This window comes from Nansenia antarctica, assembly GCF_963989245.1.
Source record: "Nansenia antarctica genome assembly, chromosome: 6".
Taxonomy (NCBI): domain Eukaryota; kingdom Metazoa; phylum Chordata; class Actinopteri; order Argentiniformes; family Microstomatidae; genus Nansenia; species Nansenia antarctica.
Window position 1 is genome coordinate 57,574,545 of NC_137676.1, and position 25,814 is coordinate 57,600,358.

The window sequence follows — 25,814 nt, forward strand, 5'->3', positions numbered from 1 at the left end:
CTCGTAACTCCGCCTACTATCGTCTACTCCTCCTACTAGTCCGGGTCGGTTTGTGTATAATGGAATACCCCTTAGGGTATGTGGTATAGGTAGGTCAGAGGTGTAGGGAAGAATAGGGCTGTGTTTGTTATTTTGTGACACCGTTCGCATGGTCCTTCTCCTACCTAAATGTTATCACCTCAAAGAAAGTGACCCTGACACACTCCACAACAAAGCCCTTACCTACAGAGAGACTCTAGGGGGAGCCAGCTGCTTCTGGGCCACCAGACAGAAACCCCACTAAACCAAATTATAAGAAAACAAAAAGAAAATGACATGACCCATTGGAAAGAATCAACCAAAAACCAGAGCAAATTGGAATGTTATTTGGCCCTAAACAGAATACACAGTGGCAGAATACCTGAATACTGAGCGATCCAAAATGAAGGGAATCCTTGACTATGTACAGACTTCTGTACCCGCTCTCCCAATATCTCAAACTGTGACCCACCTCCCCAAGAAAAAGTTTCAGGCACAGGATTTTTTCCCACTTTAAGCCCTGTGTGTGTGTGTGTGTGTGTGTGTGTGTGTGTGTGTGTGTCTGCTGCTTCCTGTAGAAATGTTGTCCTCAGACTGTATAGGCGTTAATTAAGTTCCACCCCACCTCCACTGAGACATCAGCAGCCAGGTAGCGGCCTATACTGGTACTATGGTCAGGACAGTCCAACACACTTCATATTAGGTGTTTAATTTGCTCATAGTGCATTACCGATTAGGGAAAGACGGGGCAGTATCTATAGGAGCATCACCCACCGCTGCGGTTTCAGAAAAAACAACGCCCCCCTCTTTCTCTCCTCTCGTGTGTGTTTAGTAGGCTACACGTAGGCCATAAATAGCTGCTTAGTTTCACTTTCTCTTAGTTAAAACATCAGACGGACTCCAGGCATGCCATCAAAAACATCACCACGAAATCACGAATATGAAGCCATACCTGAGTGAGTATATTTCATAATAAAAATGTATCTTTACTTTATCTTTAGTTCATACGTTTATAATATAGTAACCATCATACAATAGGTCTATCAACATTACAGCAAAAGCTAAACACGATTCAGTGTCCATAGCTATTTAATAGGTTCACACGTTGAGTAGTTAATATAATCTATTTCTAAAAAATGACAATATATAAGATATTTAATATCTTCTATTATTTGAAAAGTAGGCCTTTGAGTTACCCAGATACGTATGTGACTGAAAAGATAGGACGTTGAGAAAGTCAATAACGAACGCCTTTCTCTTTTAGATATGGAAATGGCCGATATGGAATTCAAATGGTTTTCTAATTTGTATTGGGAAAAATATTATGCCGCGATCAACACTAACTTGTTGCTCTTGTATATTCTTATAGATCACGTGGTCAGTTGAAGGAAAGAGGTGTCCAGGGAGGGAGGTGGGCTGAACTTAATCTTGGCTGCGTTCGTAAATTCACTCTGAGAGCGCCAGAGCGCACACTGGGTTCAACGTCATAAAGGGACCAAGTAATTTGATTGGATAAGAGGGATTCCATGGGTGCTGATTAGATTTTCAGAGCGTTTTTACGAACGCAGCCTTTATCTAACCGAGGGCTGACAGTCAGAACGAAAGTGAAATCTTCTAATTCAGTAGTTGAACTACTACAGTTTGCACACTGGTCATCACAGTAAGTACTGTCTGACCGAACTGAAAATAACGCTTTTCCGTTCATTTGTTTCCCACACAGACCGACGGGACCCAGAGGTAGGCCTGATGATTATTTATGTGAAAGAGAATGAAGAATGAATGGTCTTCTTCATTGTCATTAATACAGTACAGCAGTGGCGGACTCAGGCTGTTTGAAGGGCAGGGGCGAAAAGAAAAAAAGGGCGCCTACTGCACAACATGGGACCCCATCAGTGCACATCCTCTAATTTTGCCACTCAAAGGGGCACTTTAGTGCGATGTTTTTAAACTGTGGGGGCACCAGGAGGGGTGATATGGTATCATTGTAATCCTTGACCTTCAAAACATAGGGGTAGACACCATCTGTTCGGTGTTATCATGTTTGGTTCAGGAGATATGAAGCAATACACAATTCGGCTATGGCGGAAAGGAAAATGGCCACCACGGCCACTAGGAAGAGTTTTTTCGAGGGCTCCACGTCTGAAAATGTTCAGGACAACAAACTGTACAAGTGTACCAAGTTTCGTGCTTTTATGAAAAAGTGAAAAAAAACATTTTGCATATTACCCCCACTACTAGCATGATAACTGCCAATGGCCCCTGGCCCTAGCATAGATTACTTTTTCTTACCATGACTTATGATAGATGATTAACTTAGACACATATATTTGTTGTTTGTTGGATAAAGGTGTCTGCTAAATGTGTTGTCGCTTTGGATAAAGGTGTCTGCTAAATGCCCAAAATGTAAATGTAATTGTAAGTGTTGAATTGCTAATGATTGGTAATTGTAGTTTATGAATGAAGGAGGTTTTCTCTGTTATAATTCAGTTGGAGCACAGGTGAGATCTGACGTGGTCATGGACATCCCGGACAGGACAAGAGGTAATTACTATTTTCCTATAACATGTGTTATATAATGTGTTTTTAATCGCTTAATTAGAAATCAAAATCATATCTGGAACTGTGAACTTTTAAATTGAACATGCACTCTTGCTGCACAAGAAGAATCATATTGATTGAGTTATCTTGGAATTGATTGAATTGGGGCCTTAGGCTTCCTGCACAGAGAGAGCTGTGGTTTCTGACAAGACTGTAATCTCGGTCTAGTCTAGCCTCTGTTTCTAGCCTCTGTTTCTGAACTCATAGACCCCTTGGCAGTGCAGTTTCCAAACCAGACACTTTCACTTTCTCTTGTCAAAAATATCCTCTGTCACAACTTTAAGTTGTCTACTGTTATTAAAATGAGTACTGTTAGTACAAAAATATGTATTTAAAATTGTTTTAATTTCATTTTTTTAAATCACCATATCTTAACAGATAATTATTTCCCGCTCCTCCCAGACGTAGTTTAGTTTTAGTTTAGTTTATTTATTTAGCACACAAAAAATTGTGCAAGGAGGGAACGAAGCCCAGAAGGCTTGTACAGAGTTCCACTCCACGTCCATGTCATTGTTTCAAATGAAAATCAAGGGACACTTACTGCACGTCAATAGGAGAAAAGAAACCACAAACAAAATCATATCCATCGGGCAGAAAGGTAGGATAGCACATACAAGACAAAAACAAAACAAACAAAAATAACTGAAAATAGATACAAGGATAGTAAGATTAGTAAAAAAAATAAACATAGATTACCATCTAGCCCACCTTTCAACGGGAAAAGCACTACAATATAAAATAAACAGCTTATAACGAGATTAAATATTTTTTCAACTGCTTTTTGAAAGCCGATCGAGGTGTTGATCTCAGTGGCGAGCTCAAGGTGTTCCAGATTTTCGGACCTCTATAACAAATGTTAAATTGGTGGCTAGAAGTTCGACAGAAAGGTAAGTGGAGGTCATTATTGAATCTTGTTGGATAAGAGTGGATGTCAGATGAGAAAATAAAGAAACTATGGAAAGTAGAAGGAAGATCTTGCTTGTTGTTGATGAATTTGTGTATGAATAAGCATGTTTGCAATATATTCAGTTTATTGATGGGTAATAATGAATATTTCCTAAATAGTGGTGCAGACGGTTCGAATCTGTTAGAGTGAGAGATCATCCTAAGGAACCTCTTCTGGATAACAAGTAATTTGTTGAGGTATGAAGGATAAGTAGCAGCCCAGACTATATTACAGTAGTTGATGTAAGGAAATAAGAAGCTATAGTACAAGGTTAAATGAGCAGAGGAGTGGATCAGGGGGCAGACCCTTCTCATTATACCAAGCATCTTCATGGATGTCTTGCAGACCTGATCGATGTGAATATTCCAGTTTAAACCTTCATCAACAATGACACCTAGGAATTTGGTATGTTGAACTTGAATAATGATGGTTCCATTGATTGATATTTTAGCGTCATCTTTGGAGTAGCACTTGTATTTGTTGCAAAAGATCATGAAATTACATTTTTTTACATTGAGGGTTAATTTATTCAGTTGGAACCAGTTAGAGGCAATTGATAATTCTTCATTAACACATTCAATCAAAGATTTGAAGTCTTCATGTACAGCTATTAGGTTGGTATCGTCAGCGAATAATAAGGGGAGAAGGTTTTTGCAAGACGTAGACAAGTCATTGATGTAAAGTAAGAATAGTAACGGGCCCAAGATGGAGCCTTGTGGAACCCCAGAAAGAATTCTTGATTTCTTCGATGAGCAGCCGTTGGAGGAAACAAATTGTTCTCTATTATCCAGATAGTTGGTAAACCATTTAAGAGCAGTACCTTGCACACCATATCTATTAAGCTTGGAGATAAGAATGTTGTGGTTAACAGTATCAAAGGCTTTGCTTAAGTCTAGAAAGACACCAAGAGCAAATTTTTTATCATCCAGTGCTGTAGAAATAGTGTTGACAAGTTGCAGTAGTGCATGCTCAGTGGAGTATTTCTTACGGAATCCATACTGATGGTTGTACAGGATGTTGTTCACTGTTAGGTGCTTAGAGATTCTTGTGTAGACCAGTTTCTCCAGGATTTTTGATAAACAGGGCAGAACAGATATAGGACGGTAGTTGCCGAAGTCCTTTGAGTCGCCTGATTTATAGATTGGTATAACTTTGGCGATTTTGAATTCCTGAGGGACGATGCCAGTTTGTAGGGATAAAGAAAGGATATGAGTTAAGGGATGGATAATATAGTCAACAGTTTCTTTAATAAGACTGGTTTTGATACCATCGTGACCATGGGCAGAATTCTTTAGGTTCATTATTATATCATGTACTTCATTGTTAGTGGGGGGATCCAAAGTTGAGAGTGAAGAAAATTGGCCTTTGATTAGGCTACAAGGGTGCACATCAGAGGCCTTGATACTAGATGCTAAAGACGTGCCAACATTAACAAAGAATTCATTAAAACCATCAGCTATATCTTTTGGAGTATGGAGGGTCCCGTCCTTCCCTAGCATCTCAACAGGTGCAGCAGGTGGAGATTTGGTGCGATTTAGTAATTGGTTAATGATGTTCCAGGTTGACTTGATGTCGTTCGAAGCTTGACTAAATTGATCTGCATAGTACATTTTTTTTGTTTTCCTTAGTGAGGCGGTAAATTTGTTTTTTAATTTCTTATAGGTTTCAATATTTGTAGGAGTGGGGTTCATAAGAGCTTTCTTATATAGTTTATTTTTTTTACGAGAGCATTTTATTAGCTCTTTGGTAATCCAAGGTTTCCCTTTGGAGGAATTTATCTTATTTTTTGAGGTGGTCAAAGGAAAGCATGTAGCCAAAGCAGAATTGAAAAGGGTTAAGAATGAATGGTAGGCTTCATTTACATCATGGAGCTTAAGAACCACATCCCATGACATAGCACTAATAGCAGACTTGAATGACTCCATATTCTTTCTGGTATATTTACGATATGATCTCTGGTTGTGGGCAGGGTTATTACATTTAGCATTTACATTCTCTGATGGGTGAATAATCTGGAACACCGGGAGATGATCAGAAATGTCAGACATCAATAGACCTGAGGTGATTTCAAAATCCAGAGAGTTGAATAAGATGTTATCAATAAGAGAGGCTGATGAACTAGTAATTCGGGAAGGCTTATGAATCAGAGGATAAAAATAAGTAGAATAGAGTGTGTTAAGAAAATCTGCCGTGGTTGGGGATTCACTCTTAAGAAGATTGATGTTGAAATCACCAAGTAGAACACATATCTTACGTTCATTGGTTATCATTTCCAGAGTGGAATACAGGGCATCATTAAAGGTACTTATGTCAGAGTCAGGTGGTCTATACATCCAATTATAATGCTTTTCCCGTTGAAAGACGGGCAAGACGGAATTTCAATAAACACAGATTCACCTAGAGACATTTCTAAGTGAATACTCAGATCCTTTCTGGGGATGAAATGAAAATTGTTAGATACATATAATGAGACTCCTCCTCCAACTTTGTTCTTTCTACAGGAGTGAACAACATTATATTCCGACAAAGGGTAGAGACCAGTGATATCATCATTTAGCCATGTTTCAGAGAGCGCTATAACTGAGAAATAATGAGTTAGAGTTGATAAGTATGCTGTTAGGTGGTCAAAGTTTTTGGGCAGACTGCGGATATTTAAGTGCAGGGTAGAAAAGGCTTTGTGTTTTCCAGATGATAGGGTATGAGTAAGATTGTTGAACTGATCATCAGAGTAGTATTCACATGATAATTTTACAATATTCGAATTTATATGATTCATATCTGGGCAGAAAAATTCGTCATAGATGTCACTGTCGGTATTTAACTCAAAGAGATTGAACACTAGCGAATCTATTGCCGAGGGGACAGTCCCCCCATCATTTGTGAGATGTAAGTCACTGGTAGACATCAAGTGCAGTTTGTTGTTTGCGTTGAAAATAATTGGTAGGAATAGAAAATAATTGGTAGGAATAGAAAATAATTGGTAGGAGTAGAAAATAATTGGTAGGAATAGAAAATAATTGGTAGGAATAGAAGATAATTGGTAGGAGTAGAAAATAATTGGTAGGAGTAGAAAATAATTGGTAGGAGTAGAAAATACAACGTCACATTAACATTGTCCTGTTTTAGAATACCAGGGGCCTCATTTATAGAAAGTACTTCGGATCAAATTTGGTCTTACCCGTGTCGTACGTAGAAAACCACGTCAACGTAGTGATTTATACAACTTCAACGTGAGTCGATTTGACTGTGGAAACGATCGTAGCTCTACGTCGGGTATTGACCTTGCGTACGCACATTACCTACTGGTTATGCGGAGTTAATACAGGCATGTGAGCTGCACTGACTACTGTAATTCATGCAAAGTGAATGTGGCTTGTAATAAAATGAACAATGTTGTTATCAGCCGAGAAAATTTGTTTAATTCAAGATTTAAAGGGAACTGATGTTTATGATTGTATTTCAGTCTTTCTTTATATAATAATAATAATAATACATTTATTTTATAAGGCGCCTTTCATGGCACTCAAGGTCGCGTACAACAACAAATTTAAAAACAGTTACAAAATTCAAAATGCATATAAATATACAGTATAAAACATAGCTAGCAGCAGAGCAGCATGGGAACAGTAAATCAACAGGGATACGCCTGCGTAAACAGGTGGGTTTTGAGGTGGGTTTTGAATGAGGAGATTGAATCAATGTTCCTGATGTCGGGGGGGGAGGGAGTTCCAGAGGCGAGGGGCGGAGCGGCTGAAGGCTCTAAACCCCATGGTGGACAGACGGGCTGGGGGGACGGTCAGGTTGATGGAGGAGGCAGACCTGAGGGACCGGGTGGGAATGTTGATGTGGAGGAGGTCGGACAGGTATGGAGGGGCGAGGTTATGGATGGCCTTGAAAGTATGGAGAAGGATTTTGTAATCGATGCGGTGTTTGATGGGGAGCCAGTGGAGTTGGTGTAGAATGGGGGTGATGTGACTGATGACAGGGGTTCTGGTGACAATACGGGCAGCAGCGTTCTGGACCAGTTGGATCTTGTGGAGCAGTTTGTGGGGGAGACCAAAGAGAAGGGAGTTACAGTAATCTAGGCGGGAAGTGACGAGGGAGTGGACCAGGATTGCGGCGCTGTTGGGAGTGAGTGAAGGGCGGAGGCAGTTGATATTACGAAGATGGAAGTAAGCAGACCGGATGGTGTTGACGTGGGAGTGGAATGAAAGGGTGCTGTCGAGGACGACACCCAGACTCTTAACCTGGGGGGAGGGGGAAACCAAGGAGTTGTCTATGTTGAGGGTGAAACTGGGGTGCTTGGTGAGTGTGGATTTGGAGCCAATGAGAATTACCTCTGTTGGATGAGGATGGATATGAGTCCGGAGTCAGCTGCCATCAGGAGGTCATTTGTGATTTTGAGGAGGGCTGTTTCTGTGCTGTATATGGTATCATTGTAATCTAGCAGCCTAGTCTTGCGCAACGTTAGACACATTCTGTTATGGTTTTTTTCTTCATGTCGCTCAAAAGCAGAACCTCTCTTTTGGCTTTGTGTGACCTTCCCATTTTTTCTCAACTGACCTCAGTCACATATGTGACAGGGCATGGTTAAAAAGTCTGCAACTAGGGCAAAATCATTTTCCAGTTTTTTTCCAGATTATGAAAGGGTAGATTGTAAGCTTTAAAATGATGTGTCATACATTGAAATCTGAAACAAGTTGAAGAAGTCATGGATATTTGAATGCTGATACCCACTGAACCACCGTACTGAGATATCCAGCCTCAAAAGTCTTCAGAGACGTTTTTCACAGAGGTAATGGGTGGGAACAATAGCTGGTTAACTCCACCCTAATCACTCCCTCAAGACAACCACACCCTCAAGACAACCACTCCCCCATTACACTACCTGTCATTATCTACCTGTCATCTGTCAGTGGGGTTGTTGCAGGGCTGACACGTTTAAATAGCTAAACAATAATAATAATAATAATAATAATAATTCAAGATTCATGATTTCTTATTGCCATGTGTGCCAAAAGTTTATTACATCCCATTACAAGTACAAGAGAGTAAAATTCATGGCAATGGAAAAAATTAGGGAAGATACAATTGAGCAATACAATAATAGAATGGTAAAAAATAATAATGTTGTGTCCGTGTGCATGCATTTATCATTATAGTCCATAAAGCATCTAGTGGGACTTCGGTGTAGTTCCTTTCCATCCCATCTGGGCATCAAAGCTGTAATAAAAAAAGAAGACAGTACATTTAAAATGATTGCCCACTGTTACCAACACCACTTTTAATGAAATAGCCTACTACTATCTTCATAAAATAGAATTGCTTATATAATGACAATGACAAATACCTGAAGTGCTGGTGACTCTCATCAAGGTGTCATCTCTCAGAACCTCTCACCTCGTCATTCTGTAACACAAATTTCAGGTCAGAGGTGTGGACACTTCTCTAGTGTAGGTTTTCCATAGACTCAGTGTACTGTAAGTAGGCTAGCGAAATCATTTAAATTCACAGTATTATTCTACAGCAAATCTACATATCAATGAATTAATAATTATTTTTTGATTCCACACAACATTAGCGTTCATTACAAAAGCATTTACTTTTTCTATAATCTATTATATCTCTGACAAAGCTAGCTAGCTAGCTAACAAGCTAACACTTGTTTGGCTAGCTGGTACACACAAACACACTAAAATGGTGCATGAAACATATTACACTATGTTGCATGTTTAGTAGGTCTCCAAATGTATTCATTATGTTTTATCTTTGACAACCTATTTCTACCTCCCACCATCTCCTATTAGTTTTGGAGAGGGGTGGCATGATTGTGGTGAGCAGTTTCAGTGGTCTGATAACTGATGCTAACAATGGCGCTATCTACCTTACTCACAAAACAACAAATAACTGTTTGGCTATCCTAAGTAAACAACACAAAATCCTAGTATACAACACATGTAACTCACTAAAACTTACCCAAGAACACAGCAGAAGGTCTGTCTGCAGACGACTGTCCCATGAAAGTGAAGTGGAGATCAATGTCTGACATTCCGTTGTCATCTGTCATCGTCAGATTCGGAGTTCGGAGTTCCCGTTCGGAGTTCCCATTATGTATAGTCCAATATGAAGGAGTTCATTAATTGCCCACGGTCGATATTTCTGCCTGCTTTTGAAATTCTGTTGATAGCATTAGCTTCAGCATCCATCTTGTAAACTTGTAAACAGATCCACATCGCAGATGGCTACTTACATACAGCTGGGGTGGGCGTGGCTACACACACTGCCACACTAATACAAATAATACCCCCCTCCCGACTTTGCTAACTAAATGTAGGTACCGGTATTTAGTGAATGTAAAACTGTTGGATATGGTATCGAGTGGGTTCTTCATCGCTTCGTTTGTCGTCCTATGCCAAAACACATTTTTTCACAACAAGACTTGTTTGGCTCGATTGCGAGCTTTCACAATGGCCGAGATGGGGACCTTTTAATGAAACCCTGTCACATATTATTTAAATTAGCATATAGTACATGATTTATCACTTATAGTTATTTTAATACAAATCCCCAACATAAATGAGGCCCCAGCTCTAGAATATGACCCTCAATATACAGTAATTAAATCAAAGTGACTAGCGGCACCCTTTTCCATTCCATCTCAAGCACTGTTTTCCTGTGTCTGTAGTGGCAGGCATGGTGAGGATGTACGTTCTGGTGCTTGGGAACATCTTTGGTGCTGATCGCTATTTCTGGAGCCAGCTCGACGTTGGCGGGGGCGTAACTAAGGTGACGTTACCAGAGGATAGTGATATCATCCTGGCCTTCTGTCCCATCGTCTCTCGTGCTGGGACTGATATTGAAGCAGCAGAGAAAGAGATTCCAGGTATAGAATAGTTCACAACGTTTGAACACAATGTTTCTAACAGTATCTGTCTTTCATATTCAGTAAAAGGAGACACTGCACATTTCTACACAAGTCTATATTTAAAGTCTAAATATCAGTGTCTACCATGTATTTTCTAATGTAGTCACAAAATAATAAAAAATATCTTAAGAATATGAACCCTATGATGTCATTGGGGGTATTTTAAAAAGGTATATTATTCAGTTTATTTAAAACTAGGCAAACTGTTTACGGCTGTAGTCCAGCTGTAGCTCTACAAAATAAGTTTTATTTTCAAAAATTACCCCGAATGACATCATAGGGAGTCATTAGGGTCTTGTCTTTTCTTTCTCCGACAGAGAGCAGAAAATTGCTGTTCTCACATAGTATGTAGACACTGGTGGAGATAATTAATACGAGGTGTCCCTTTAAACAAGAGGAAATTCTTGGGCACTGGTCATTAATACATTTTGTGTTCCCTTTTACAGTTGGTAAACATGTCATTCTGGTGGTGCTGCATCACACCTTCAACCCTGACTACACTGTACCTGACAGCTACAGACTAGTGACCAGAAGTGACGTCATGCTCACAGTGGACTGTCTGTTCCATGAGAACGAGGGACTACTGAAGTGTCCGCGCAACCATGAAGCAGTTAAAGAGATTAGGCAGAAACTTGACATTCAGGTATTGTAACAAATAACCACCAATTGAATATTAAAATCGCTCCATATACAGTACCAGACAAAAGTTTGGACAAACTTTCCCATTGAATGGGAAAGTGTGTCCAAACTTTTGACTGGTAGTATAATGTACTTCAAGATATCGTGAGATCTAATCATTTACTTTTTACTTTTTTTACAGCCTCAACCAACTGGTATGCAGGGTCTGTGCATGGTAAGCCAAACATATTGCCATTGACAAAACCTTAAAACTATTTATTTTCATATTGAGAATATTACAAATATATTATATATTTGATGGATTATTTGTCTTATATTATTATTAACCCAACAATGCAGTTAAAGTTTTAAATCCAGATTGCGTTCTGCAGTGGAAATCTGAAAGCAATCTGAAAGCAATAATTAATTAATATTATGTCCCTTTGATCAGGTTTCTTTTTTCCTTTTTCTATCTAGCTGGTGTTCGTCTCGATGTTGCAATGCTTCGTAGCCATCAGGAACTTGCTCATGCGACGTAGGTGCCATGTTGTTTATATATCTTCATCATAGTCATCAATCAATCAATCAATCACAGGTGAAGATACTGTTGTAATGTTACTAACATACATTATTTTATGTGTCTTTACTTTTTTTCCACAGTTTTTCGGAAGTCACCGATTGTGTTTATTATGGTGGTTGGTATTCTCTTCCTGGTTGTGGTGTTATCCATAATCATGATTTAAAAAGAGAGAACGCACACCGCAGAAAACTTGGGTGAGGTGCTGGCAACGGAGCAAAAATACAAAATAAAGTTTAGGATACCATCGGAATCATGCAATTAGGTTAGGCCCAGTATGATTCTGTATGCTTATTCTTGGTTTTCCTCCATTGTTGTTCCTTCTGTATCTAAATAGTGTACATTTACACCTGCTTTGTTATTCCCTTAATAAAGCACAACCCTTCATCATGAGGCCAACTGACGTTAATGAAATCTGTATTGTATGTGTTGTATTGATGGATTGACTATGGCTGTGTCCCCAAATGCGTTCTTGCACTCTACACAGCCTATATCTAATGACCTCTGACCCTAATTCAAGGGTTATGGTTGGGTTAATCGTGGTTAATCCTATTTTGAAACTCGAAGGCTTATGTGTGTGTGTGTGCAGTGATTGAGACTGGATGGGACAGTGTAAACTGCAGCACCCGCTGTGTGATATGTGACCACATGGGTATCTGATTTGTCTGTTTGGGTGTTGGGGTATTTGTTGTCTGGTACAGATCTGGATGGATCTTCATGGGTTTACCCTCACACGCGCACACCAGGGTTTCCGTTAGAAAAATGTGCCGCCGGACATCGTGTCCGGGAAGATTTCGAATTACCGGACAAACGTGATATATTCCGGTCATCATATTAAAATATAATAAAAAATTTTTTTTTCAAAATCATATTTTTTTTCCTACAAATCTAATATAGCTGTTTGTCGCGGTGATTACTGTTGTGTAGCGGCCTATATATGCCATTTAATGTCTATTTCTCATCCGATACGATTAGATGCGAGCTATATAATATATAATAATATAACATGATTCGCATGCGCGCTATGCCATTATGTCCAGCGCTGAACGGGCGCCTCACTGGGAACTGAACAGACAGCATCGATCAATGAACGGACTCCACATTACGTTAACTGAAGTTTGTTAAATTGTTTGGGATTAATGTGAGTTTTCTATTTTCTCTTTCCAGTTTTACCCTTTTTTTTTAATCAATAAAACAACGTCATTTCTATAACCAGGGGGGTATTCCATCAACATCGCTAAAAGAAAATCCAGGTTTAGTCTGACAAGTCTCGCGAGGGTTCCTAAAAATATACAGGCATATTCCGATAAATCTCGTGAGAGTTATCAAAAATAAGCCAGGATTTTCCTTTAGCGACGTTGATGGAATACCCCCCAGGTCTCGCTGGTTGGGAAGGCATTTCGTTTAGCTGCCTGTCAAATCATACTTAATCGGACTCGGGAGTATGACAATGAGGAGAACATAACTGTTTTTGTATGTCGTCCTGAAGACCGGCTGTTAGATCATATCGCTGAAGTTTGTCTCCATAGTGTAAATGTTGTCCGTTTCGTTTGTTATCCGCTCCGCTTCGGGACACCATTTTCAGCTGAGCACCAAACACACACACACAACACTGCCCGAGAGAGAAGGACCCGCCCCCTTTAGTTAGCCTATAGGCTATAGGCTAACTAAAGGGGGCGGGTCCTTCTCTCTCGGGCAGGCTAACTAAAGGGGGCGGGTCCTTCTCGCTCGGGCAGGCTAACTAAAGGGGGCGGGTCCTTCTCTCTCGGGCAGTGTTGTGCGTGTATGAGTGTGTGTGTGTTTGGTGCTCAGCTGAAAATGGTGGCCCGAAGCCAAATTGTGCTTAGAGGGAATTATTTTCACCGGACATTATGTCCGACGAGTTTTCAATTTGTCGGACTTCAACAGATTTTACCGGACAAAGACCGGTAATTACCGGTTAACGGAAACCCTGGCGCACACGCACACGCACACGCACAGGCACACGCACGCGCACACACACACACACACACATGTCGTATGTTATCTTATTGGTTATGAATCAAAGAACAGTTATTGAGTTTAAGACGATTTAATTAAAGTACAAAACATATACAGATACCAACAGCTGGATCCTATGTCTGGTCTCCTCTGCTGGGCTGGGGTGGTTTAAGAGAGCGAGATCTGCCCCTGTCTTGTCCTTTTGTATGCCCTTTTCTTATGCAAATATCTACCAGTGATCCTATCACAGTCACCTAGATGCCTGGCCTATCACCTTCCCTAGGGATGGTCAAGGGGGGAGAGGCCAGAGTGTGTGTGTGTGTGTGTGTGTGTGCTTACAAGCGGTCCCAACCCCCAGAGGTCTCTGTTGGTCATCTGGTTGCCATAAAACCCCCAGCATGTCTTTGCAGGCTCAATGCAATTCATGGTATGTATGAAAATACACCACACACACACACACACACACACACTCTGGCTATCTCATTATAGAAAAAGGTATGAAGGGGAGAACATTTTCTTTTGCAGTCCATCTATAGTCATCAGTTACAGCGTTACCAGTGGATTAATAAAGGGTGGGTAGAATTATCTAAATGTATGGTTCTCTGAATAAAGAAATAAATAGGCTACTTGAAAGTGGTACTCTACTCTCCTTAACCCTTATGTTGTGTTTGGGTCTGCCGTGACCCGTTTCAAGTTACAATTATATAATAACTACCATCTAGTTTTTTTTTTTTTACTGGAACAAGGCTTCATGATATCCTCCACAACAGCTATAAACACTACAAAACATTTTTTTTTTTTTTTTTGCATTTTAGCCAATTGTGTATCATTTGGTGTTCGGGTCTGGGAAGACCCAGCAGTGCAGTGAAATGTTGTGGGGCCATAAAATAAAATGACAACAGGATTGTATGGTTATGAATGCATAATAAGTTAGTTATGATGTAATAAAAACAATATTGGATGAAAGTCATTGTTTTTGAGTGTTTTGGTGTTACAGACATGTATGTTTTGTATTGTGTCCTGTCTGTTTTTGTTTTGCCCCTGTTTGTCTCCCCCTAGGTGAAGTGGTGTGCATGTGGTTGCTCCCCTATTAGTTATTGGTTCCTGTCCATCATCGTTGTCTCGTCAGCCCTCACCTGTGTTCCATCAGCAATCATCCCTGGTCATCCAATCACAGAAGATCATATCTCCTACTTAATGTGTGTTTGTCATGTGTAGCGAGAGAGAGAAGTGGTGTTTTTTGTTTGACTAGTTGGATAATCTGTTAATAGAAATCGTTTCTTTTGTTCATAGCTGTTGGTTAGTGTGACCCTTTTTTCTTTTCCTCGCCAAGGGAGAAGGGCTACTAGGTAAGATACCCTGGGGTATACACTGACTAGATAACCACTGTCTAGATACATTAGTTAAGAAGCGAGCGGGTGTCACGCCCTGTAATTCTGTAGCAGGTCGTTTAGATTCCGGGTTAGTTAGTATGTGGTATAGGTAGGTCAGAGGTGTAGGGAAGAATAGGGCTGTGTTTGTTATTTTGTGACACCGTTCGCATGGTCCTTCTCCTACCTAAATGTTATCACCTCAAAGAAAGTGACCCTGACACACTCCACAACAAAGCCCTTACCTACAGAGAGACTCTAGGGGGAGCCAGCTGCTTCTGGGCCACCAGACAGAAACCCCACTAAACCAAATTATAAGAAAACAAAAAGAAAATGACATGACACATTGGAAAGAATCAACCAAAAACCAGAGCAAATTGGAATGTAATTTGGCCCTAAACAGAATACACAGTGGCAGAATACCTGAATACTGAGCGACCCAAGATAAAGGGAATCCTTGACTATGTACAGACTCAGTGAGCACAGCCTTGCCATCGACAGAGGCTGCCACAGGAAGACTTGGCTCCCAGACAGGTGTGATGAGAGACCGGAGGCTCCATTACAGGGTGTGACTGGGGTGGCGCGACTGTAATCCCGGTCGGACTGTCTCAGTGCCCAGTGCTGCCCACCCAACCATGTCGTGTCGCGTCGGGTCTACTGTAAAGCGGGTTAACATGTCCTTTTCAAAGGTATTACAATAGACGCAACGAAACATAACGTCAGCCATGTGTTTCCTTGTTGGAAATTATGGATCGTGATTGCTTCTGCACTCTGCAGCAATCGGATTTTGATTGACAGGCAGCAGCATCTCTTCCCCCAAGGGCGTTCCGGCACAGAAAGTCTTGCCGGAACGCAGCACCGGACCGTTCCGGCCCACTTTCACCTACCACTGGCCGACCGTGTTTGCGAGCAAAAGATCTGAGTGTGCGCGTTTATAGCTGAACATGATCTGTCTTTCACAATGGCTCAGCCACTCGTCGATTTGTGCAAGAAGCTATCAGAAGACTAAAATGCACTGACAAAGCTGTCCGTTTCCAATAAGCACGCCAGCTATTTAAACACACATGGCCTTGTCCCGGAATTGAAAAAACGGCTGCGTGAAAAGCTTAAAAAAGCAACGTTTTCAATTAATATCGACGAAGCTAACATGGACAAAATCCTCAATGTCCTTGTTCGATTTTTTGATGATGATCTGGCCAAAGTAACAACACAACACCTAGTCAGCAGGAAAGTAAACATCGCCAACTCGTCAGCCCTATGGCAAGCCGTTTTAACATTTATTAGCTAAATTTGACTAGTCGTAATTCGATTTTTACTAGTCTAAATTTGTATTCAAGATATCTATAACGTCATTCTGACTAGTCAAAATTGAATTACAGATATCAGCAGTGATGTCACCGAAAACGACACTCAACTCGTCACACATCCTTAAATGACATTGCAGATATCTGTAATTCAGTTTTGACTAGTCAAAATAATAGTTGCAGATATCTCAAATGTTATTAGTAAACAACGCTCATGATGCGAGGTATCTCATGATATTGGCGGGAGCAGCAAAGCATTTGATGAGTGTTGGCAGAAGCAATGGCGGTTGCTGTGGTGGAGGATAGCGCGAAAATGCCATGAAATGGAGAGAATATATCATCAAGGGATTGTGGTGAACGTGAGATTCGTTCACTAGATGCTTGTACTAGAAATCTACAGCGCAGTAATTGAAGCTGCTCCAGCGTTTTCTGACAACAACAGACATATCTGAAACGTCATTTCGCCTAGTCTAAACTCTAATTTAAGATATTTGTAATAACATTTCGACTAGGCAGAATGAAAGTTAAAGATATCACCAATTTGAGATATCAATCATTAATAAAATGAATTTCAAGATATCTATAACTTTATAATATATATCTACAATTAAATTACGATTATTCCTAATTCCAGTTTGAGATATCTACAACTTCATTCAAGATATCTTCAACTTCATTTAAGATCTTTTTTTCCCTTTTTTTTTCTTTCCTAACACCAGGGGAGCCACCCCTCCTAAATTTCGTTGTTTGGTACCTGTACTGTAGCAATGACAATAAAGACCATTCATTCATTCAGATATCTTGAATTAATGGGAATTAAAGATATCTTGAACTGGAATTATGACTAGTCAGAATGAAACCGTAGATATCTGAAACTGTAATTACAACTAGTCATAATTCAGTTGCAGATATCGGCAATGTGAATAGCTGATATCTACAACTGAATTGTAGATATCTGTAATGACAAACCCCATACACTTGAATGGCAAAATACATTTGAATCTTACTAGTCAAAATATAATTACAGATATCTAAAATGTGAGTTTTGATTAGTCAAAATATAATTAAAGATATCTTGAATTTGAGTTTTGACTAGGCAAAATGATGTTGCAGATATCAGTAATGAATATCCATTGTAGCTAATAAATGTTAAAACGGCTTGCCATATCAGCCCTCATGCAGGAGCTCAAAGATATCCTGGAGTCCAATGGTCTTGACTGGTCACTAGTCATCAGTATTCTACTTGATGTAGATCTATTGATCTATTGTTATAGTGATAGTGGCTTAATAAGTGATGCGATCAGTTTGGCCTTAAGTGATTTAATCAGTTTGGCCTTAAGTGATTTAATCAGTTTGTTCTTTTAAATACATCTAAATATATTATTTTATTTTGTATTGAGTATAAAACAGTATTAATGCATTTTAACATTGAGACATATATTTTGTATTGACTATAAAATAGTATTAATGCATTTAAACATTGAGACAAGAAGCTGTCTTCTGTACCCGCTCTCCCAATATCTCAAACTGTGACCCACCTCCCCAAGAAAAAGTTTCAGGCACAGGATTTTTTCCCCACTTTAAGCCCTGTGTATGTGTGTGTGTGTGTGTGTGTGTGTGTGTGTGTGTGTGTCTGCTGCTTCCTGTAGAAATGTTGTCCTCAGACTGTATAGGCGTTAATTAAGTTCCACCCCACCTCCACTGAGACATCAGCAGCCTATACTGGTACTATGGTCAGGACAGTCCAACACACTTCATATTAGGTGTTTAATTTGCTCATAGTGCATTACCGATTAGGGAAAGACGGGGCAGTATCTATAGGAGCATCACCCACCGCTGCGGTTTCAGAAAAAAACTACGCCCCCCTCTTTCTCTCCTCTCGTGTGTGTTTAGTAGGCTACACGTAGGCCATAAATAGCTGCTTAGTTTCACTTTCTCTTAGTTAAAACATCAGACGGACTCCAGGCATGCCATCAAAAACATCACCACGAAATCACGAATTAGAAGCCATACCTGAGTGAGTATATTTCATAATAAAAATGTATCTTTACTTTATCTTTAGTTCATACGTTTATAATATAGTAACCATCATACAATAGGTCTATCAACATTACAGCAAAAGCTAAACACGATGTCCATAGCTATTTAATAGGTTCACACGTTGAGTTAATATAATCTATTTCTAAAAAATGACAATATATAAGATATTTAATATTTAATATTATTTGAAAAGTAGGCCTTTGAATTACCCAGATACGTATGTGACTGAAAAGATAGGACGTTGAGAAAGTCAATAACGAACGCCTTTCTCTTTTAGATATGGAAATGGCCGATATGGAATTCAAATGGTTTTCTAATTTGTATTGGGAAAAATATTATGCCGCGATCAACACTAACTTGTTGCTCTTGTATATTCTTATAGATCACGTGGTCAGTTGAAGGAAAGAGGTGTCCAGGGAGGGAGGTGGGCTGAACTTAATCTTGGCTGCGTTCGTAAATTCACTCTGAGAGCGCCGGAGCGCACACTGGGTACAACGTCATAAAGGGACCAAGTAATTTGATTGGATAAGAGGGATTCCATGGGTGCTGATTAGATTTTCAGAGCGTATTTACGAACGCAGCCTTTATCTAACCGAGGGCTGACAGTCAGAACGAAAGTGAAATCTTCTAATTCAGTAGTTGAACTACTACAGTTTGCACAATGGTCCTCACAGTAAGTACTGTCTGACCGAACTGAAAATAACGTTTTTCCGTTCATTTGTTTCCCACACAGACCGACGGGACCCAGAGGTAGGCCTGATGATTATTTATGTGAAAGAGAATGAAGAATGAATGGTCTTCTTCATTGTCATCACCGCTGGACTGGCCATACAATCTACCTGCCCGCTGGCAGGTGGGCCGCGCTAGTTTTGGGCCGGTCGGGCCGCCCGACCCCCCCCCCCCCCCAAAACAAAACAAAAAACAAAACATTTTATATATATTTGTGCGGCCGACCCCAAACTAGCGCGGCCCAAAATAGCGCGGCATCAACTAGCGCTGAATCAAGCGGTGGCCCCCGTTTATACTAACACATGGGCTGGCCCAATCACATGCTTAGGCCCTGCTGTCCATCGGCCCCCTCCCCCACTCTGATCCCTCGGCCGACAACCCAAGTGCAGTGTCATGTTCATAGATAAGATAGTGAAAGGGGGTGCCCAGAAAATTAGGGAGAAAAAAAGTAAGAAGCTAGCAGAGGATGCCTCAAAATGTCAGAAACTGACAGATATGTTCTCTGCATCGACTGTGGGGGCTAGGCCTACTACAGATACAGCAGCCATGTCTCATTACCGTGGAGTACGTCAACAGTGAGTGAGTACACTGGTTCACACTTGCATTGGTATACTTGCTGTCCATATCACTTACTCCGCTCTATTATTATTTTTTTTACAAATGGTATATTCAACAGACTGCCAGCATGTTGATCGGCGGTGTCGGACCGATTGTGTTGGGCCGGTCTGAGCCACATGGCAGGGCCTAATTTTTGTCCCAGTCCAGCCCTAATTGTCATTAATACAGTACAGCAGTGGCGGACTCAGGCTGTTTGAAGGGCAGGGGCGAAAAGAAAAAAAGGGCACCTACTGCACAACATGGGACCCCATCAGTGCACATGGTCAAGTTTAGACCATTGGAAGGGCAGCCAATAGGGCACATCCTCTAATTTTGCCACTCAAAGGGGCACTTTAGTGCGATGTTTTTAAACTGTGGGGGCACCAGGAGGGGTGATATGGTATCATTGTAATCCTTGACCTTCAAAACATAGGGGTAGACACCATCTGTTCGGTGTTATCATGTTTGGTTCAGGAGATATGAAGCAATACACAATTCGGCTATGGCGGAAAGGAAAATGGCCACCACGGCCACTAGGAAGAGTTTTTTCGAGGGCTCCACGTCTGAAAATGTTCAGGACAACAAACTGTACAAGTGTACCAAGTTTCGTGCTTTTATGAAAAAGTGAAAAAAAACATTTTGCATATTACCCCCACTACTAGCATGATAACTGCCAATGGCCCCTGGCCCTAGCATAGATTACTTTTTCTTACCATGACTGATGATAGATGATTAACTTAGACACATATATTTGTTGTTGTTTGTTGGATAAAGGTGTCTGCTAAATTTTTTGTCGCTTTGGATAAAGGTGTCTGCTAAATGCCCAAAATGTAAATGTAATTGTAAGTGTTGAATTGCTAATGATTATTGGTAATTGTAGTTTATGAATGAAGGAGGTTTTCTCTGTTATAATTCAGTTGGAGCACAGGTGAGATCTGACGTGGTCATGGACATCCCGGACAGGACAAGAGGTAATTACTATTTTCCTATAACATGTGTTATATAATATGTTTTTAATCGCTTAATTGCTTTTGAGGAAATCAAAATCATATCTGGAACTGTGAACTTTTAAATTCGAACATGCACTCTTGCTGCACAAGAAGAATCATATTGATTGAGTTATCTTGGAATTGATTGAATTGGGGCCTTAGGCTTACTGCACAGAGAGAGCTGTGGTTTCTGACAAGACTGAGCATGGGGCAGTAATCTCGGTCCAGCCTAGCCTCTGTTTCTAGCCTCTGTTTCTGAACTCATAGACCCCTTGGCAGTGCAGTTTCCAAACCAGCCACTTTCACTTTCTCTTGTCAGAAATATCCTCTACTGTTAGTAAAATGAGTACTGTTAGTACAAAAAGATGTATTTAAAATTGTTTTAATTTAATTTTTTAAAATCACCGTATCTTGTACATTGTCCTGTTTTAGAATACCAGGGGCCTCATTTATAGAAAGTACTTCGGATCAAATTTGGTCTTACCCGTGTCGTACGTAGAAAACCACGTCAACGTAGTGATTTATACAACTTCAACGTGAGTCGATTTGACCGTGGAAACGATCGTAGCTCTACGTCGGGTATTGACCTTGCGTACGCACATTACCTACTGGTTATGCGGAGTTATTACAGGCATGTGAGCTGCACTGCCTACTGTAATTCATGCAAAGTGAATGTGGCTTGTAATAAAAATGAACAATGTTGTTATCAGCCGAGAAAATTAGTTTAATTCAAGATTTAAAGGGAACTGATGTTTATGATTGTATTTCAGTCTTTCTTTATATAATAATAATAATAATACATTTATTTTATAAGGCGCCTTTCATGGCACTCAAGGTCGTGTACAACAACAAATTTAAAAACAGTTACAAAATTCAAAATACTAAATACATATAAATATACAGTATAAAACATAGCTAGCAGCACGGGAACAGTAAATCAACAGGGATACGCCTGCGTAAACAGGTGGGTTTTGAGGTGGGTTTTGAATGAGGAGATTGAATCAATGTTCCTGATGTCAGGGGGGAGGGAGTTCCAGAGGCGAGGGGCGGAGCGGCTGAAGGCTCTAAACCCCATGGTGGACAGACGGGCTGGGGGGACGGTCAGGTTGATGGAGGAGGCAGACCTGAGGGACCGGGTGGGAATGTTGATGTGGAGGAGGTCGGACAGGTATGGAGGGGCGAGGTTATGGATGGCCTTGAAAGTATGGAGAAGGATTTTGTAATCGATGCGGTGTTTGATGGGGAGCCAGTGGAGTTGGTGTAGAATGGGGGTGATGTGACTGATGACAGGGGTTCTGGTGACAATACGGGCAGCAGCGTTCTGGACCAGTTGGATCTTGTGGAGCAGTTTGTGGGGGAGACCAAAGAGAAGGGAGTTACAGTAATCTAGGCGGGAAGTGACGAGGGAGTGGACCAGGATTGCGGCGCTGTTGGGAGTGAGTGAAGGGCGGAGGCAGTTGATATTACGAAGATGGAAGTAAGCAGACCGGATGGTGTTGTTGACGTGGGAGTGGAATGAAAGGGTGCTGTCGAGGACGACACCCAGACTCTTAACCTGGGGGGAGGGGGAAACCAAGGAGTTGTCTATGTTGAGGGTGAAACTGGGGTGCTTGGTGAGTGTGGATTTGGAGCCAATGAGAATTACCTCTGTTGGATGAGGATGGATATGAGTCCGGAGTCAGCTGCCATCAGGAGGTCATTTGTGATTTTGAGGAGGGCTGTTTCTGTGCTGTATATGGTATCATTGTAATCTAGCAGCCTAGTCTTGCGCAACGTTAGACACACATTCTGTTATGTTTTTTTTTCTTCATGTCGCTCAAAAGCAGAACCTCTCTTTTGGCTTTGTGTGACCTTCCCATTTTTTCTCAACTGACCTCAGTCACATATGTGACAGGGCATGGTTAAAAAGTCCGCAACTAGGGCAAAATCATTTTTCCGTTTTTTTCCAGATTATGAAAGGGTAGATTGTAAGCTTTAAAATGATGTGTCATACATTGAAATCTGAAACAAGTTGAAGAAGTCATGGATATTTGAATGCTGATACCCCCTGAACCACCGTACTGAGATATCCAGCCTCAAAAGTCTTCAGAGACGTTTTTCACAGAGGTAATGGGTGGGAACAATAGCTGGTTAACTCCACCCTAATCACTCCCTCAAGACAACCACACCCTCAAGACAACCACTCCCCCATTACACTACCTGTCATTATCTACCTGTCATCTGTCAGTGGGGTTGTTGCAGGGCTGACACGTTTAAATAGCTAAACAATAATAATAATAATAATAATAATAATAATAATTCAAGATTCATGATTTCTTATTGCCATGTGTGCCAAAAGTTTATTACATCCCATTACAAGTACAAGAGAGTAAAATTCATGGCAATGGAAAAAATTAGGCAAGATACAATTGAGCAATACAATAATAGAATGGTAAAAAATAATAATGTTGTGTCCGTGTGCATGCATTTATCATTATAGTCCATAAAGCATCTAGTGGGACTTCGGTGTAGTTCCTTCCCATCCCATCTGGGCATCAAAGCTGTAATAAAAAAAGAAGACAGTACATTTAAAATGATTGCCCACTGTTACCAACACCACTTTTAACGAAATAGCCTACTACTATCTTCATAAAATAGAATTGCTTATATAATGACAATGACAAATACCTGAAGTGCTGGTGACTCTCATCAAGGTGTCATCTCTCAGAACCTCTCACCTCGTCATTCTGTAACACAAATTTCAGGTCAGAGGTGTGGACACTTCTCTTGTGTAGGTTTTCCATAGACTCAGTGTACTGTAAGTAGGCTAGTGAAATCATTTAAATTCACAGTAGTATTCTACAGCAAATCTACATATCAATGAATTAATCATTATTTTTGATTCCACACAACATCAGCGTTCATTACAAAAGCATTTACTTTTTCTATAATCTATTATATCTCTGACAAAGCTAGCTAGCTAGCTAACAAGCTAACACTTGTTTGGCTAGCTGGTACACACAAACACACTAAAATGGTGCATGAAACATATTACACTATGTTGCATGTTTAGTAGGTCTCCAAATGTATTCATTATGTTTTATCTTTGACAACCTATTTCTACCTCCCACCATCTCCTATTAGTTTTGGAGATGGGTGGCATGATTGTGGTGAGCAGTTTCAGTGGTCTGATAACTGAGGCTAACAACGGCGCTATCTACCTTACTCACAAAACAACAAATAACTGTTTGGCTATCCTAAGTAAACAACACAAAATCCTAGTATACAACACATGTAACTCACTAAAACTTACCCAAGAACACAGCAGAAGGTCTGTCTGCAGACGACTGTCCCATGAAAGTGAAGTGGAGATCAATGTCTGACATTCCGTTGTCATCTGTCATCGTCAGATTCGGAGTTCGGAGTTCCCGTTCGGAGTTCCCATTATGTATAGTCCAATATGAAGGAGTTCATTAATTGCCCACGGTCGATATTTCTGCCTGCTTTTGAAATTCTGTTGATAGCATTAGCTTCAGCATCCATCTTGTAAACTTGTAAACAGATCCACATCGCAGATGGCTACTTACATACAGCTGGGGTGGGCGTGGCTACACACACTGCCACACTAATACGAATAATACCCCCCTCCCGACTTTGCTAACTAAATGCAGGTATTTAGTGAATGTAAAACTGTTGGATATGATATCGAGTGCGTTCTTCATCGCTTCGTTTGTCGTCCTATGCCAAAACACAAAACACAAACAAGACTTGTTTGGCTCGATTGCGAGCTTTCACAATGGCCGAGATGGGGACCTTTTAATGAAACCCTGTCACATATTATTTAAATGAGCATATAGTACATGATTTATCACTTATAGTTATTTTAATACAAATCCCCAACATAAATGAGGCCCCAGCTCTAGAATATGACCCTCAATATACAGTAATTAAATCAAAGTGACTAGCGGCACCCTTTTCCATTCCATCTCAAGCACTGTTTTCCTGTGTCTGTAGTGGCAGGCATGGTGAGGATGTACGTTCTGGTGCTTGGGAACATCTTTGGTGCTGATCGCTATTTCTGGAGCCAGCTCGACGTTGGCGGGGGCGTAACTAAGGTGACGTCACCAGAGGATAGTGATATCATCCTGGCCTTCTGTCCAGTCTCTCGTGCTGGGACTGATATTGAAGCAGCAGAGAAAGAGATTCCAGGTATAGAATAGTTCACAACGTTTGAACACAATGTTTCTAACAGTATCTGTCTTTCATATTCAGTAAAAGGAGACACTGCACATTTCTACACAAGTCTATATTTAAAGTCTAAATATCAGTGTCTACCTGTATGCATTTTCTAATGTAGTCACAAAATAATAAAAAGATCTTAAGAATATGAACCCTATGATGTCATTGGGGGTATTTTAAAAATGTATATTATTCATTTTATTTAAAACTAGGCAAACTGTTTACGGCTGTAGTCCAGCTGTAGCTCTACAAAATAAATTTTATTTTCAAAAATTACCCCGAATGACATCATAGGGAGTCATTAGGGTCTTGTCTTTTCTTTCTCCGACAGAGAGCAGAAAATTGCTGTTCTCACATAGTATGTAGACACTGGTGGAGATAATTAATACGAGGTGTCCCTTTAAACAAGAGGAAATTCTTGGGCACTGGTCATTAATACATTTTGTGTTCCCTTTTACAGTTGGTAAACATGTCATTCTGGTGGTGCTGCATCACACCTTCAACCCTGACTACACTGTACCTGACAGCTACAGACTAGTGACCAGAAGTGACGTCATGCTCACAGTGGACTGTCTGTTCCATGAGAACCAGGGACTACTGAAGTGTCCGCGCAACCATGAAGCAGTTAAAGAGATTAGGCAGAAACTTGACATTCAGGTATTGTAACAAATAATCACCAATTGAATATTAAAATCGCTCCATATACAGTACCAGACAAAAGTTTGAATGGGAAAGTGTGTCCAAACTTTTGACTGGTAGTATAATGTACTTTTTTTTACAGCCTCAACCAACTGGTTTGCAGGGTCTGTGCACGGTAAGCCAAACATATTGCCATTGACAAAACCTTAAAACTATTTATTTTCATATTGAGAATATTATAAATATAAATACAAATATATTATATA

General features: G+C 40.4%; 2 protein-coding genes across 2 annotated transcripts in view; both read left to right on the forward strand.

The window, feature by feature from the left end:
• Positions 1-25,814, forward strand: part of LOC308161191 (histone H3.2) — a gene marked incomplete at its 3' end in the record, with an annotated part of 320,132 nt that overhangs the window by 204,513 nt on the left and 89,805 nt on the right. The window lies entirely within an intron of this gene.
• On the forward strand, positions 887-12,036 carry LOC308160026 (uncharacterized protein). The gene is made up of 8 exons (XM_080533876.1): positions 887-974; positions 1,739-1,755; positions 2,506-2,559; positions 10,248-10,445; positions 10,934-11,130; positions 11,308-11,340; positions 11,583-11,640; positions 11,766-12,036. The coding sequence occupies exons 1-8, from the start codon at positions 925-927 to the stop codon at positions 11,846-11,848; spliced, it is 690 nt and encodes a 229-aa protein (XP_080390002.1). The 5' UTR covers positions 887-924; the 3' UTR covers positions 11,849-12,036.

Bases quoted from the DNA above. Each gene is read 5' to 3' on its own strand.
- LOC308160026 (XM_080533876.1), top strand. From the start codon at position 925: ATGCCATCAAAAACATCACCACGAAATCACGAATATGAAGCCATACCT. The intron at 11,131-11,307 runs GTATTGTAACAA...CTTTTTTTACAG, and splicing joins GGCAGAAACTTGACATTCAG to CCTCAACCAACTGGTATGCA. The intron at 11,641-11,765 runs GTAGGTGCCATG...TTTTTTCCACAG, and splicing joins CAGGAACTTGCTCATGCGAC to TTTTTCGGAAGTCACCGATT.